This window comes from Vipera ursinii, assembly GCF_947247035.1.
Source record: "Vipera ursinii genome assembly, chromosome: 1".
Classification (NCBI taxonomy): Eukaryota; Metazoa; Chordata; class Lepidosauria; order Squamata; family Viperidae; genus Vipera; species Vipera ursinii.
In genome coordinates, this window is record NC_139512.1 from 284,170,014 (window position 1) to 284,186,377 (window position 16,364).

Below are 16,364 nucleotides of genomic sequence, written 5' to 3' on the forward strand. Positions count from 1 at the left end.
CGGAACGAACGGATCACGTGCGATAGATACCAGAAAGGCTTTTTATAGTAGCAGCTGCACTGGGTTAAGCGGCTCAGATCTGGGGATTTACGAAGAGAGGATGTTCTGTTTCCGGAAATTAGACCGTCTCTGCCTTCACCCCCCAACCCCACCCCGCTCCATCAAACTGCCCGAGAAGCAGCGCGCTTACACCACCTTGGAGGTTTTCGAAGAGCCTCCAAAGGCTGATTGTGACGTAGCAGAGAACCTCCAACTCGTACGTCGATTGGCCGAAGGGAGCGGAGGCGGATACAGGACGTTGCTGTTTGTGTTTAAACGTTCCAGCGGGAGGGTGGGGTGAAGAGCGTGAAATAAAGAGTGGTTTGTTTTTTTTCCCTCCTCCCGCCGGTGATCAATCCCTCGACTGGAGGGCGACCCCGCGGAGCGGCTTGGATCGGAAAGGCGGTTGGCGATGGGGCCGTCGCGGTGCGCGAAAAGCGAGTACATGAAGTGCTTTAAAGAACCGAAATGGGAGGCGTGCGGCCCCTGCTACCAGGAGTTACTGCGCTACCGCCTGAGTCGACGCCTCTTAGAACAGGCGCATCGGCCTTGGTTTTGGGACGATTGGGAACGGGACGGCAGCCTGAACGGCAGCGGCGACAGCGGCAGTTCCCCATCGTCCCAGGGCACTTCCAGCCCTCCGGTTGTCCGCCTGCCAGAGGAGGAAGCGGCGCGTCCTGCAGGAGGAACCGAAGTCCCCGGAGGAGATCTGGGTCTCGGCAGGATCGACGCGCCTGGAGAGGAGGAGGCTTCCCGTCGGGCGCCGGCGGAGCCCCCCGGCGGAGCCGGTATGTGCTCCAATGCCTGGGGAATGAAGGACGGGGCCGGGATGTTGTTGTTGTTGTGGTGGTGGTGGTAGAGTAACAGTCTCTTGGAGTGACTCAGTGGCGTTAATACAGTCGAGGCGGTGGGGCTCTGAGCCTTGGGCTCCGCAGCTCAGGGCTCTCTGCCAGGCCTTCAGAACAACAACAACAAAACAAAGCCGCGATCCGCGGCAGAATCGATCGGTGTCCCTGGAGGAACTCGGCACTTGCCTAGGGCCAGGGGTAGGCAACCTCGGCTCTTTTATGACTCATGGACTTCAACTCCCAGAATTCCTCAGTCAGCATAGCTGACTGAGGAATTCTGGGAGTTGAAGTCCATGAGTCATAAAAGAGCCGAGGTTGCCTACCCCTGGCCTAGGGCAACCAACGCGGTGGATCCGAGCGCGGCGGCAGGTGGAAAGCGAGCTGCAGACAAACCTGGGCGCCAGCTGACATAGAAAACAAGTGCGATAGGCAAAGAGATACGAAAAAGCCCCCATTTGTCCGGATATGTGGTAGCTCTGATTGCCGCCATCTGCGCCCCTGAAGAGTAGTATCCGATTCGTGGCCGCTACCCCTGCTTCCCTGAGGAGCAGCAGCTTGTGTATGCATAGACCGGGTACCAGAGCAGCTCCGCTTCCTCAGATGTAACGGGTGGGGATGGGAGAGAAAGCGCCATCCTTAGGACTATGCTAGGGGTCGGCAACCTCGGCTCTTTGATGACTCGTGGACTTCAACTCCCAGAATTCCTGAGCCAGCATAGCTGGCTCAGGAATTCTGGGAGTTGAAGTCCACGAGTCATCAAAGAGCCGAGGTTGCCGACCCCTGGACTATGCAATGACCTTGAGCGGATCGCTGCTAGGCCGTTTGCTTCGGGAAGACAGGCGGCGGCAATCGGTTTGGCTGTGAACGGGAGGAAGGGAAGGTGGCTGGGTGGGCTGGGAGCCAGATGGCCCGAGGACTCCCTTTTAGGGGGGGGGTCTCCTTCGTGCAGCGGAGCTGAACGTCTGTTTCTGAAGCGGGGAGCTGGGTTTTTTAAATCAACCGAATTGCGAGGAGCGCGGAGGTTTGGCCTCGATTTACCGCTTTAACCCTTTTGGCGCACGGCTGTGGATAGGAAACCGGTAGGCGTAAGGACCCAGCGGGCGCTCCTGGCGAGCTGGACGTTGTCGCTGAGCACGGATTATGGCCCGGTCTCCCTAATGAACCCATCTGTCAAGGGAACAGGCGAAGGCGGATCTGCCTTTCTTTTCACAGGACGTTGCTTCATCGTCCCACCTGCAGAAACCCGACTGGTGGGAGGAGCAGAAAGAGAAGGTTTTGCTTGCTTGCCTGCCTGCCAGGCTGTGTGGGAAAAGTTAATCCAGGGGTCTTCAAATTTGGGCCTTTTATGATTTGTGGACTTCAACTCCCAGAATTCCTCAGCCTGTGTGCCTGGCGGAGGAATTATGGGAGTTGAAGTCCACAAGTCATAAAAGGGCCAGGTTTGAAGACCCCTGGGTTAATCCATATGGCTTGGATGATCTTATTGCAAGGTGGAGGCCGGCTAGTTTAAAGATCTGACCACCCAAAGGATGAACTGCTAAACTTTATTTCCTTCCCCCTCCTTTCATTTTTTGAGCTTCAACCCTAATTAGGATCCATTTCTCTCTCTCTCTGGGTGGAAGGAGAATATGTGGGTACACAGTTCTGTCCTTGTATTTGTTGCTATGTATTTCAGCATCTCCCTGAACTTAAAAGATCTTTCTTCAGCATAACTACTCTGTGCTTTGTAGATTAAACACTGTCAAATGGCCTTATATGAGTGGTAAAACAAGCTTCCTTTAAAGGAAAATAAAAGGTAAGCCCCCTTGCTTTCTCTAAGCCACAAAACTAACCCTACTAACACAACTGACTGACTGCTCTGAATCCAAGCTGAGTGCAGATTAGGTTTTGAGAGCAATCGGTGCTAGAATCAATCGGCTTACTTGTGCCTAACTCTTAGCTTGCTTCACTTCCAGTTTCCAGAGTTTGACAATCTTAAAAGAAGATGGAACTGTCATTTATATGTTTGACAATGCCATTTCAGGACAAATCTTCTCAGGGCAGCTTGCAACAAATGCATTTAATACACCCATAGTTGGAATTATACCTCAGAATGTGAAACCACATACGTATTTCATAAATAATCACCTGCACTTAATTTGAAATATATTTTAACCTAAGATGCTTCATCAGAACATCTAACAGCTATATGAAACTGATACAGCATACTAGTATCATGAAAATAATAGTAATAAATAGTAACAGTAATAAAGTATCTTATTTTCAAACTTGGCCAAATGACTGTCCAAGGATCTACTTCATATACAGAAATAGACAACTTCAAGGAAGTCATCAGAAAAGCTGAGTATTCATTAATTTATGTACCTCATGCATCTCAGAATGCCAGACTATGCCAGCCTGCCTTTGACTAGGGAATTCATTGCTTTTGAAACCATTTTCTTGGTTTGCAAAATTGGCAGCACAACTTCCTACTTCCTAGATGGGAAGCATAGTGAACTGTATGTAGCCGTTAAATTTGTTTAACATAATTGAATACATAAACATCCCTCAACCAACCTCTCAAAACCTAGGGGAAAGAAACCCTAAGAAATCCCAATTTTGTGTCATGCATGCTTAGCTCTTTTCCCTAAAATAATTCAATGTGCCTTCCTGCTACTTTAATATTGTTCACAATGTTCTCAAACATATCTTTCATTGGCCTTATAAACCCACCCCATTGATTTGGTATATTTTTGGGGTCACTTGGACTTACAGTATATTAGCTATTGGAATAGGTCCACATAAAGTTTAGCTTCAGTTCATTTGGGAAATATATTGGAGAGACTAACACAATTTTTGCTGGCAGATAGAAATCAATTTTACAAATAGGCACTAAAATGCTAATGATCTGAAGTACAGTTCTCTTTTTATGAGATCTGCACAACATATAGGGTTATAAATGATAGTAGACAGAATAACTTAATCAGTGGGCAAATTTCAATATAGTTGTGCTAATTATTTAAGGATGATGTTATATGATACTAGCTTAGAAAGTATCCTTCCTCATAGTCTTTCAACAATAAGAATCACATTTATAAAACATATACTCAACAAGTGCAGTGGGTTCTCAGATAAGATTGGTGATTTTTGAACTGAAAAACAGCTTGCTGCTTATGTAAGCCATTGCCATGGTAGCATGCATTCTAAAAATTGCATAAGCTTTTAGATGTCAGCCAAAAATAAGTAGGATTTGCAGACTTTTTTGTAGGAATTGTAACACAGCAGTCAAGATGGAAGACACTTTTTTTTTCTCACACAGGACAATCTGTGACCCCTCCTGATCTTCTGCCTGCTTGGGGAAAGTACTGGAATATTGTATAGCCATTTCTGGATGTCCTTTCTTTGCTGCTACAGCCTTACTGTTTGATTTGGAATCAGATCTAGCTCTGGTTCACGTCTCCATTAACCCATGAGGTTTGGGGCAGTAATATCTCTCAGACTAACCTATCTCACAGGGTTGTTGGGACTTAAAGAAAATGGGAGGGATGACCAAGTTGTTGTCTCCTTGGGAAAGGGAAATTAAATGAATGAATAGGATACAAACAGCTAGTTCTCCCAAGGTCCAAATGTGGCAAAAGAGAGAGTTAAAATGGTCCACCTTGTATTTTAAGTCTGCAATGGTTATAAAGAGGGAGCCGTTTCCTTCGATTCCAAATCAATCAAAAGAGCTATGCTACAAAAGTAGATGGGATTTCTTGAGTGCAATTTGAACAGGCTAAAAACTCACTTCTCATTTCCCCCCCCAGAGATTGATGGTCAGGAACAATCCGAAGGGAAGGCTGTTGTCAAGAAAGATGAAAGGAAAACTGCAGGAAAAGGAATCGGCAGTTCAACAAGTTGTCCTCAAAAGCAGCCTTTGAGTCAGAAGAATGCCTCTGGCAGGCAAAGTGACCGAAGACGAGCAAAAAGCCCGCAAAGGACAGAAACGACATTGGGAATAAAACACCCATTTGCTTTATATGGCTGGGGTGAAAAGCAGACTGATACAGGCAGTCAGAAGACACACAACGTCCGGGCATCTGCTTCAGTAAATGAAGTAAGCGAAAGAAGTATGTCTTTTTAGGAAGTGTTTTGCCTAAGTCTAAAGCTTTAAGACACTGGCTATGGTATTCTGGGAATTGAAGTCCACACATCCTAAAAGTGTCAAGTTTGAAAAACACTGGTCTAGGTATTTGGCCTTACGCAAGCCCTGTGTTAGGTAGAGTATTTGCGGTCCCAGATGAACTAGCCTTTTGCTGCTTCCCTGCCTTTGTGTCATGGGATGCTGAAGTCAGAAGTAAACTTGGCTTTTATTTTTTGAAATTTTATTTGTTGTGTTACTTATTGGATAAGATATCTAGGATGCTGTGCTCTCGATTTTGGATTGTGCCCCTCATATTGAAGTCCCTGTGTCTGAAGCTACTTTTGTACACCTGCTTTATAAGGGCAAGGCCACCTTTCTCAAATATATTCATACTGGGAGATGGAAAACTCTTTGGGATGTGGTTTTGCCTGCCCTTTTGACCTAGATGCAGTTGCTTGTTTGCTGCCTATGCGCTTGTCTAGAGCCACAAGGCCTATGTTGCCTTTCTGCTGGCCCATTATTCCAGGGTGAAAATAATTTTATTTTAATAATAATAATAATAATCCTAGAAGATTCTTTGTTCCAAATTTATTTTTCACTGTCTCTGCTATCCCTTATTCATGAACACAAATCTATGATCCACTGTAAGTGAAACTATGGGAAATACGTGGTACCAGTAGATTGCTAGATGGCAACTCTGCTAAGCTATCAACCGACAATAGCAAAACCAAAGACCAAAATCAAATATGGTACTTGGACAAGAGTAATTAACCAAAGAACGTATTCAGTCACACTTCCTCACGCCCACAAACAGGCGATCCAGACACTGTTTACACAACACAAGGCAAGCCAACAGACACCAGGAAGGACAATTAAAATTGACCTTTTGACAGAGTCACACATTAGAAGCAGCACCTGCACGCACCTCCCTCCCCCCCCCCAAGGTCACACCACCAACAACTTTTTTGTCACTTTGAATGTACACCAATTGGCATACATCAAAATGAAATTTCGTTGCATACAGCTCTCAGAGGGTCACCAACTCCGATATACACTCCTTGTTTGCGGCCAGCTCAAGTTTCAGATCAGTCCATTTTAGTCTCTAGGGAGCGAACGATGGCAAACAGGACAGATGGAAACGGAGCTCCCTGTGGATTAGCCCTCAAATGAGTTTGTATTCCTGCAGGACAACCTCGCCTCCTTTTCTTTTTCTGATCCTGTCTCCTTCACCTTTTCCTTAAAGAGGCCAGTCCCCCTATAAAACAAACACTCTGTATCCTACTTTCTCTTGGCTTTTGGAATAAATGGATCACCACCTTTCTACCAGCAACGCGCCGTGTGTCCTGTTGGCTTGCCATATCCAGGCTCAGAAAAGGGACCCGGAAATTCTTTTTTAACATCAGATTGCCTGGATTTTTTTTTTATTGTTAAGAATGCTGCCATTTTTGAAGTGTCCACAACTTAAAATTAAGTCCTTCGCTTCCCCGGCCCATAGCAATGTATTGAATTGGGTATAGAGGATGGAGAAACTGTTGCCTTGGTTATGGGGCAAGAATTTCCTGTGCCAGGCTTGCTTGCCTTCAAAGGGATAGGATCGGTGTACCTCCGATGCTTTTGGAGCTAAAAGGTTTTCTTCATCTAAATCTGTATTTATTTTTACATTATGATGCCTTTTAAAAGAGCTTCCCCAGGTCAGTTTGGAAATAACAGCCTTTCTGGGTCATATCCAAGCTTATCTAATTCCACTTCCCCTGCTGGCAAGCCCCATGGGAAACCTGCAAGCAGTGTCTGCAAGCCTGTTAATGTGCTTGATAAGGGAGGCATTGTCTTCCCTGTGTGTGTGTGTGGTGGGCGTGTGTGGTGGGTGTGTGTGTGTGTCACACTGTAGATGTGACTGTTTCCTTGGGCTGTTAACATTCCTGGCTTAATCATAACACTGTGGTTACAAAGTAGGTCTAAATTCTTGTTGATTCTGGTTTAATGCAAACTTTTTTTGTTTTGTTTTTATTTTTTGGCTGCAATTTCAGTTCTGCTGTGGAAGGAACTCTCGGTGCTAGAATTATGACTTAGCCCCTATCAAAATCAGCATAAGATATATATGTAAAACAGCAGTCAGGATGAGGATGAGACAGGATGAGCGCAAGTTTAGGAATGGCACAAAACATTGAAGTACTGATGACACCTCCATGATAGGAACTTGAGTACCGTTGAGAAGCTGTAAGTTCTTGCAAAATAATGCTCCTCTGTGGAAATGTTAAGTTTGTTACTGTACTTCTGACAGCATTGTGGAGAAAAGAAAACAGAAACAAAATACATGTAACAACTATATATCAATTAAACCTCTATGCTAGCATAATCAACTAAAAGCCTTGGTGGAGCAGTGGGCTAATGCCTCCTTAAGTAACACCAGCTTCCTGCAATTAGTGCAGGTTCGAGTCCCACCAGGTTCAAGGTTGACTCAGCCTTCCATCCTTCCGAGGTAGGTAAAATGAGGACCCAGATTGTTGGGGGCAATAAGCTGACTTTGTAATAGTGCCGCTTGGGGGGGGGGGCGAAAGCCCTAATAAGCAGGCATATACATAGAATGAAGGCTATTGCTAAGCACATTGTGCTTTAGATTGTAAGCCGCCCTGAGTCTTTGGAGAAGGGCGGGATATAAATGGGATTAAAAAAAATATTAGCCTTATTAACCATGCTGATTTTTCAACAGTGAAGTGGGGAAGTATGTTTTGGCAGTGATCAGCCTAAGTACTCCTTAACAGCTGGGGAGCGCGCGTGTGCGCAGGACTGCCCTGCCAGCTCCCGCCCGACGCTCTTCCCTCTTGAGGCAGCATCGCTCCCCGGATCCTAAGGAGTCCTCGGGGATGCTGCCTCAAGAGGGAAGAGCGTTGGGTCCTGCCGGCTCCCACCCGACGCTATTCCCTCTTGAGGCAGCATCCCCGAGGACTCCTTAGGAGCCGGGGAGTGATGCTGCCTCAAGAGGGAAGAGCGTCGGGCGGGAGCCGGCAGGGCAGTCCTGTGCACGCGCGTGCTCCCCAGCTGCTAAGGAGTGCTCCTTAACAGCTGGGGAGCGTGTGCGTGCGCAGGACTGCCCTGCCGGCTCCCGCCAGACGCCAGCCTGCCCTGCTTCCTCCACAGTGAGAGGGGAGGGCATGCCTTCCCGGGTTCGCTGATTTTCGTATAAGGCGTATAAGACGAAAAATCTTGAAAATCATCTCAAAAGTTGGGGGGTCGTCTTATACGCCCAGTCGTCTTATACGCCGGAAAATATGGTAGCTTGGAAACAAAGGGGAATGTAAAATGAAATTGAAGTAAGTTGATTATATTATCTTGTTCTTTAGCTATTAACCACAGCTTTCTGGTTTGGAAAACAATAGGTCCAAAAGTGCTCTTAACAAAGAGCTGCTTGGTTGTAGTTGGCTTAGACCAAGAAACAGATACATGGGTGAAAAAAATCGTATTTTGACTTATTAAGCTGAAATATGATTATCCAAGCATGCACAATATTCCCTAAAATATTTTACTGACTGAATAAAAGCAGAGCTATCCATGACTAAGATCTTTTGCCCACCTTTAAAATATCAGTTGATCTTATTTAAGTAATGTCCATGCCGTATGTTCATAACTATGTGAAAAGCTTAACAAACAAGCATTGTATGTGTTTTTGATTCAGGCACAATCTTAAATAAGAGTAAATACTATACAAGGGAAATAATCTATCAAGGAAGTTGTAACTTGAATACAAGGCAGGAAAGCTCCTTCTTCAATTCCTAATCTGTGAGAGCCAAGTACCCAGATAATAAAATCTGAACTTCAGGGTGGATTCAGACAGCAAACTGTTCTGCTGCAGAATTCTGCAACTTTAAGGATTAAAATGTATAGACAATTTGTGAACATGGATCCCAGTTGATCACTGCTCCCCCCCTGATTTTTTTTTACACCTAGATGACATACATACTTTCTCTAGTTATGAATGTTGCAACTCTTGGTTTATCAACAGGTGACTGAAATCCACACTGGTGAAAAGTCAGTTCATATGGATAAAAGGAATCCAGCAAATTTGGTACTAGTTTTAGATATATTGGGAATTTAGGAATCAGTTTTGGCCATATTAAAGTATTGATCACTGTGAAAATTATATTGCTTTTGCTTTTACGTAGACCCAGAATTAGCCCTGGTGTTCTTAAAGTACTTCAGCATCTTCCGTGTTAAGATACTAATTATATGTTTATGGAGATTCTCAGTCATCCAAGTCATAGTTGTCCCAATGGTGCTTTTTCAAAAGGCAACTGGACAGTCCAGTTGCCTTTTGAAAAAGCACCTTTGGGACTACAATGAGGGAATAAATTATTTGATCCCCTGCTGATTTTATACATTTGCCCACTGACAAGGAAATGATCAGTCTATAATTTTAATGGTAGGTTATTTTAACAGCGAGAGACAGAATAACAACCAAAAAAATGCAGAAACACACATTTCAAAAAAGTTATAAATTGATTTGCATTTTAATGAGTGAAATAAGTATTTGACCCCTTTGCAAAACATGACTTAGTACTTGGTGGCAAAACCCTTGTTGTCAATCACAGAGGTCAGATGTTTCTTGTAGTTGGCCACCAGATTTACACACACTTTAGGAGAGTTTTTGTCCCATTCCTCTTTGCAGATCCACTCCAAGTCATTAAAGGTTTTGAAGCTGACATTTGGCAGCTCGAGACTTCAGCTCCTTCCACAGATTTTCTATGGGATTAAGGTCTGGAGACTGGCTAGGCCACTCCAGGACTTTAATGTGCGTTTTCTTGAGCCACTCCTTTGTTGCCTTGGCCGTGTGTTTTGGGTCGTCATCCTGCTGAAATATCAGTCCACGACCCATTTTCAATGCCCTGGCTGAGGGAAGGAGGTCCTCACCCAAGATTTGATGGTGGCCAACTACAAGAAACGTCTGACCTCTGTGATTGTGAACAAGGGTTTTGCCACCAAGTACTAAGTCCATTGTCGCTTTGATGTGGTGAAGTTGTCCTGTCTCCTTAGCAGAAAAACACTCCCAAAGCATAATGTTTCCACCTCCATGTTTGACAGTGGGGATGGTGTTCTTGGGGTCATAGGCAACCTTCCTCCTCCTCCTCCAAAGACGGCGAGTTGAGTTTATGACAAAGAGTTTGATTTTGGTCTTATCTGACCACAACACTTTCACCCAGTTCTCCTCTGAATCATTCAACTGTTCATTGGCAAACTTCAGATGGGGAGATTGAGAGTTATTTTGTGTTTTTTCCATTTGCGAATAATCGCACCAACTGTTGTCGCCTTCTCACCAAGCTGCTTGGAAATAGTCTTGTAGCCCATTCCACTCTTATGTAGGTCTACAATCTTGTCCCTGACATCCTTGGACAGCTCTTTGATCTTGGCCATGGTGAAGAGTTTGGGATCTGATTGATTGATAGCTTCTGTGGACAGGTGTCTTTTATACAGGTAACAAGCTGAGATTAGGAGCACTCCCTTTAATAGAGTGCTCCTAATCTCAGCTCATTACCTGTATAAAAGACACCTGGGAGCCAGAAATCTTGCTGATTGATAGGGGATCAAATACTTATTTCACTCATTAAAATGCAAATCAATTTATAACTTTTTTGAAATGTGTTTATTTTGGATATTTTTATTGTTATTCTGTCTCTCACTGTTAAAATAAACTACCATTAAAATTATAGACTGATAATTTCTTCGCCAGTGGGCAAACGTACAGTAAAATTTACTGTATAATACAAGTAGAATCTAGTGTATGAAACATGCACAAAGTAATGAGATGAAGTTTTGAGTACTTTGGAATACAGCATTATTTTCTGCAGAGTTTTAAAAAACAGAGAGTTAATATTGGATTTAGCAGCAAAGATATTGCACTTTAAACCGCATCTATCTCCTAGACTTTTTTTTTTAAAAAAAGTAAAGGAACATTGTTTTTCTTAAGGAAAAGGACACTAAAACAAGTACCCTAGCCTACAGTATTTTTTTAATGGAATAGTACTATTATTTCATAATATCATATGCATTTAAATTTTATGTGTTTTTATCCAGATGTCTGTACGTCCAATGCTAATTTATAGGCACAGTTCATCTATTAATATTCTGGTTTTTAATTTTATTTTTATCTTAGGAACATATCTATTTAGCATGTTTATTTCTATGATTTCTGGACTTCTGGAATAAATAGTTCTTTTAATTTTCCCTTTAGGTCCTCTCATAATGTAGTAGCTAAAATTATTAATTATGATACCGATAGTCTTAATTATATTGCAGTTATTTTGATTGGGAACTATTCAGAGTTGGTTGAAAGATAGATGGCTATATAAATGTTTAAAACAAATAAAAAATAAAGCAACCAGGCAGTGCTAGTAAATATGAAAAGAAATCCTAGCATACAATATCTATTGGTTGGTAGCTCCAGGGATAATCATTCACAAAATCCAAAAGTAGAATACATTGTACTTTCCGTATTTTGTGCAAATGATATGAGGTAGGACTAACAATTGAATTTAAGCCACTTCTTATGAGTGAAATGTTCATAAAAAGGAATCTATATAATGCAGTATTTTTCAGACACGGAAACTTTAAGATGTGTGAAATTGCTGGCTTGGGAATTCTGGGAGCTGAACTCCACACACCTTAAAGTTGTCAAGTTTGAAAAACACAGATATATTGAAATTCCAAATTAGTATTTAGAAGGCTGTTTTAGGGTGACTTTCATCAAGTGATTTCAAAGTTGTATTTTCTACAAACCCCCCCCCCAACTTTTAAATTGTCTCTGCAGATACACGAGTCTGCATTAAGAGCAAAGAACAGAAGACAAGTGGAAAAAAGGAAAGTACCACAAAGACGGATACACACAGCAGAAGTAGAAAGAACATGGAGAACCAAGCCTTCAGGTCCAGACAATCCATGGATGACAGAATACATGAGGTGTTACTCAGCACGAGCTCGGTGATTGGACTTCTACTTTTTTAAAAAAATCAGAGTGCTTTGAAAATGACCAGGACATCAGTAGAAAACTCCAGACTATTATGCAAGGGTTTTCTATCTTTTACAGACGGGTTTTTTTTCCAGCAGTTTGTTACATTTATTTATATTTTGACTACTTAGCCTTTGCAGCAGAAGAGGATCCATATTGATGAGAACTGTTTACCAATATAGGTCCCTTACTAGATTTATTTATTTATTTTAAAAGGAAAATGTCAAGAATTGACCTTCATCTAAAAAACTAACAGTGAGTAATAATTTTTTTAAGTAAAGCAACTCAATATTTTCTTGAAATGGCTTTCTTCTCTATAGTTACTGAATATACCAATCCTGTGCCAATAGAAAAGTGGTTGCACTAGAGTTACATTGAAAGCATCCAGCTTTCAGTGCAATTTATTGTAAAAATAATCATGAAAACTTGACAGCAACTGATTTGTAAAGATTCTTTCTGAACAAATGAAGGTCTCATTAAATTATGATATGAGCTGATTGGCAATAATTTATAAAAAGGACTGCACACTTTACAAACTAGCAGGTAAAAAAATGTTTTGTGGAAGCTGACCATTGGATTCCTTAGACAAATCATTGGTTTCTTCTCTGGAGCTGCCAAAATGAGGTTGTCGTTTATACAGCTTAATAAAATCACAAAGAGCACTAAAAGACATGAGTTTTTGCAGAGTATCTGTGAAAAATCTATACCTGGAAATGTTAGGTGCGCTTTTAGAACACAGGAAAATTTCTCCTTTTCATAAATGTATAGTGACTTTTGAGATTTGCATTCCTGCTGTAGATGTTGTGACAATACAAAATTGAACATTTTGGTGCAATAGATTAGTAATATCATGTGACTGTGGTTTTGAACATTTGCTATCACGAACCCATTGTACCAAATGACAGATAAAGACAATCAATAATTTGTGATGGACTAATGAGTAGTTTGTAGAAAGTAAATGGTTTTAAACTTTTTTTGTAGTAAAATATTTCATTTTGAGTGGTCTTAAATACATTCAGTGAACAGTTTTATTAGATAAGGCTTCTGCACAGTGACCTGTATAATGTTAAAATTCTGGATTTGTTTCATTTGCCTGTTTAATTAAGCTGGGGTATATTCTGTGCCAAGACTCAGGTGACATTGCAAATTTTGCTGTACTCCAATGTATCACATATTTCTGGTTTTTTTTAAAAGTGATTTTTCTATACAGGAAGAAGCCATTGGCAATCATGAAAGTGCAACATACTTGAAAGATTGTACCACAGAATGAAACTACTTGTGATTTTTAACTTTGAAATAAAAGATTTTTCAGTCTCAGTAATTGTTTTTTCAGATCTTGAAAAAAAATTGGATTTAAAGATACAGCAAATACAGATCTTTGTAAAACCTGTCATTAATCAGCAACAGTAAGATCTTAACTAACTCATTTTTCAACTCATTTTTGTGCAGAACAAACTGTTCATTCTGAAGAATAGGATATATTCATTACATTTAGATCCTGTCTTTCCAGGAGCCAAGAAAAAGCCTGCATTCATTGCATTGACTTTCCATTTTTCCTGCAAATTACCCTATGGATGAGGGCCTGAGACCCCCACCCCCCATCCAAAGTTATCTAGTGAGCTTCCAGTGTTGTGGAAAGTGAAACTGATTTCCACTCCAACAATTCAACTACTGTATTACAAGTGTTATTTGACCTCTTGTAAAGTTGCATGTAGTGGCTTTATTTCCATCTATAGATATATGTAATTGAACTTTTTTTTTGAACGGTAATTTGTTTCTTCAATCTTCAGTGTATCTAATTAATGAATTTGAACAATACGTGGCTTCAGCATAAAATGACTATCGTATGCACCAGAGGAAGGCTAGAAAATGTCAAGAAAATCCTAGGGCTTGAAAAAGTACAAAACCCACACCCAAAAGGGCATCTTCAGTACCAGCTTTTTGAGAATAGAACATGTACTGTAACTATACACTCCTGATTAGGGAGAAGTTGGAACAGAAGGGAAAAAAATATCTGGAGAAATAGAACAAGCACTTGGCTGAACACTGTTTCAATCTGCTGATTAGATGATTATTTTTGTTTAATAAGTTTCAGTATGGGAACACAGTCATAAAATAAAGCGTCTCTATCTAAATGCTGATTTATGCAATTGTGGTTCTTCCAAACAGTGGGTCTGTGCAGCTTTCAGTTGGCAAATGCATGAACTTGCAAATGACACTTTATGTATATCAACTATTCCAACTGATGTGTACTTTAACATAATGTGCACTGTAGATATTTGCCTCTGTATGTACCTGTGTTCAAATATTTTTCCATATCTCAATTGAACAATTATTCTTTTATTTAATGCATTTCTTACTCACTTTTGAAGAACGGTCTTCCTAACTGGAGCAAATAACCACTAATGAATGCCTTTTTCTTTCTCTCTCTTTACCATAGTAACAAGTGAGTGTCTTTAATAAATTAAAGTTGCTTTTTCCCCTCAAGCTTCTCATGTGAAATCTATATTTACCACTTATGCTCTGGTAAGCCATAATATATAAATATGAACACTAGTGTTGGTTAAAACACAGCAGTAAATTAAGTAGATTTTAGGTGTCAAGAAGTTTCCTCATGTCAACCTTAATACCAGCAGAAAAATAATGGGATGTATCACAATATCCCTGCTGCTTGAAATACAGCCATTTCCCTAAAAACTGCTACAAAATCCTTGCTAGGTGCATTCTCGCCACCCCTAGCAGTGGTGCCTGTTTCAGATGGAAATCACTAATCTTAAACAGTAAATGCATTTAAAGTGAACTATAGACATCTACTGAAATCTTTATTCCAGAATGGCATTAAAGATGAGCTGTACATTTTTTCTCTTAAGTGCATCTAGAGTGACCATGCCAGAGATAAAATTTTCTGTATTGGCTCATGGAAGTAAAGCATACATTCTACTGGCATTATTTCTTTCCCATCAACTTTGGGAGGAATCTTATATGGGGCTCTATCAGTTTATGACTTAGGGTTAACTGGACCGGGATAATAACATAGTTCTTCAAGAAGCATAGCTCAAAGTCAAACTACAGTTTGTAGCTGGGACGGATTAATGAGCCCTAGGACTTGCTGATCAAAGGGAAGGCATTTTCACCGAAAGCCATAAATTTGAGTGTCACTGTTCCTATATATACAATTAGTTTAAAAAAGAATGAAGGGGTAAAAAGGTTAGAAATCAGAGGTACCATATATATTTTCTCAATTATTTTGAGCACTGAAATCACTTTAAAGCCTGAAAAAATTAAGCTTGGAGCAGTATGTGAGTTAGAATGTTTCTAAATGGTATGTGTTTCTCATATTTTTGTGGTCTTTAAATGTAACTGTACTCACATGATTATGAGAATAAAAATGATTTGAAAAATTCAGACAAATCACATGGCTGTATTTAAATTATATATAAGAAGTCAACTATGTTTGAGAAAAAAATGAAAGGTTTCAGAAATTTTAGAGATTAGACACCTCTCTTTCTTCACCACTTCTCCCTTAACTAGTAGGCTCATTTCACTTTAATTAGAAAAGTTATTCTACTATTAATAGGTAAAATAGACCAGATAAACCTTCATCAAATGGTTCCATGTTTATTTCCAGACTAGGAACAATGATCCGCATCCAAATGACAATAGGCTGCATGCATGATTCAAGATGTTAGCTTGTTCCACAAAGCATATCACTGCAGTGTTTGTTATATTGCATCAACTGTCACAATGCAAATGACACCATTTGCATAACATGCAAATGATGAATATTGCATCATTTTCATGAAGACATTATACAAATTGCCAAGGAAATGAGATTCATTGCATGCAAAGCCCATTGAATTGAGTTTTCACCATATGCTGAGTTTAATAGTTATCTAATATTCAGAAAGTTTATGCTTAATATACGCAATTTATCAAAATTGCCAGCGGAATCGCCAAGAGAAAATATTGGTTAGAATTCAGTATTTGTACCACATTCTTCTCATCTTTTTTGACTTCTAAAATAAACCAGGAATGTACTATTTTTATTTAGCACTGTTTTTCTTAAATGACAGAAAAAAGTCCTTTAAAGCTGTTTATTCATCAATTCACCTGATTTTCGTGGTAGGGTTGATCACAAGTCATACAGTCATATGAAAGTTTTAAAACAAAACTGGCCTGTTTAGTTTTCAGGAACATGCAATGGTGCCAAAGACTATTTTTTCTTGTATTGCCCAAGGGAAATGATGTGACTCTACCAAGAAAACAAAAACTCTTCAAGATTGGATTCTGAATTAACAAAAAAGAAGCTGCAATTAGTATAGAAATTAATTAGTAAGGACAACCTTTGGTAAAACAGATCCATTCTGTGTACAGGTAG

At 40.7% G+C, this 16,364-nt stretch overlaps 1 protein-coding gene across 2 annotated transcripts; it reads left to right on the forward strand.

The window, feature by feature from the left end:
* Positions 1–353: 353 nt before the first annotated feature.
* On the forward strand, positions 354–15,309 carry CCSAP (centriole, cilia and spindle associated protein). Of its 2 annotated transcripts, none has more exons than XM_083350796.1 (4): positions 354–827; positions 4,673–4,962; positions 11,789–11,958; positions 12,203–15,309. In XM_083350796.1, exons 1-4 carry the CDS (start codon positions 452–454, stop codon positions 12,237–12,239), a joined length of 873 nt encoding a protein of 290 aa, XP_083206922.1. In that variant the 5' UTR covers positions 354–451; the 3' UTR covers positions 12,240–15,309. The 2 variants fall into 2 exon arrangements, with proteins under 2 accessions (XP_083206922.1, XP_083206921.1); XM_083350795.1 differs by adding an exon at positions 8,990–9,052 and having other exon boundaries at positions 11,789–15,307.
* The last annotated feature ends 1,055 nt before the right edge of the window (positions 15,310–16,364 follow it).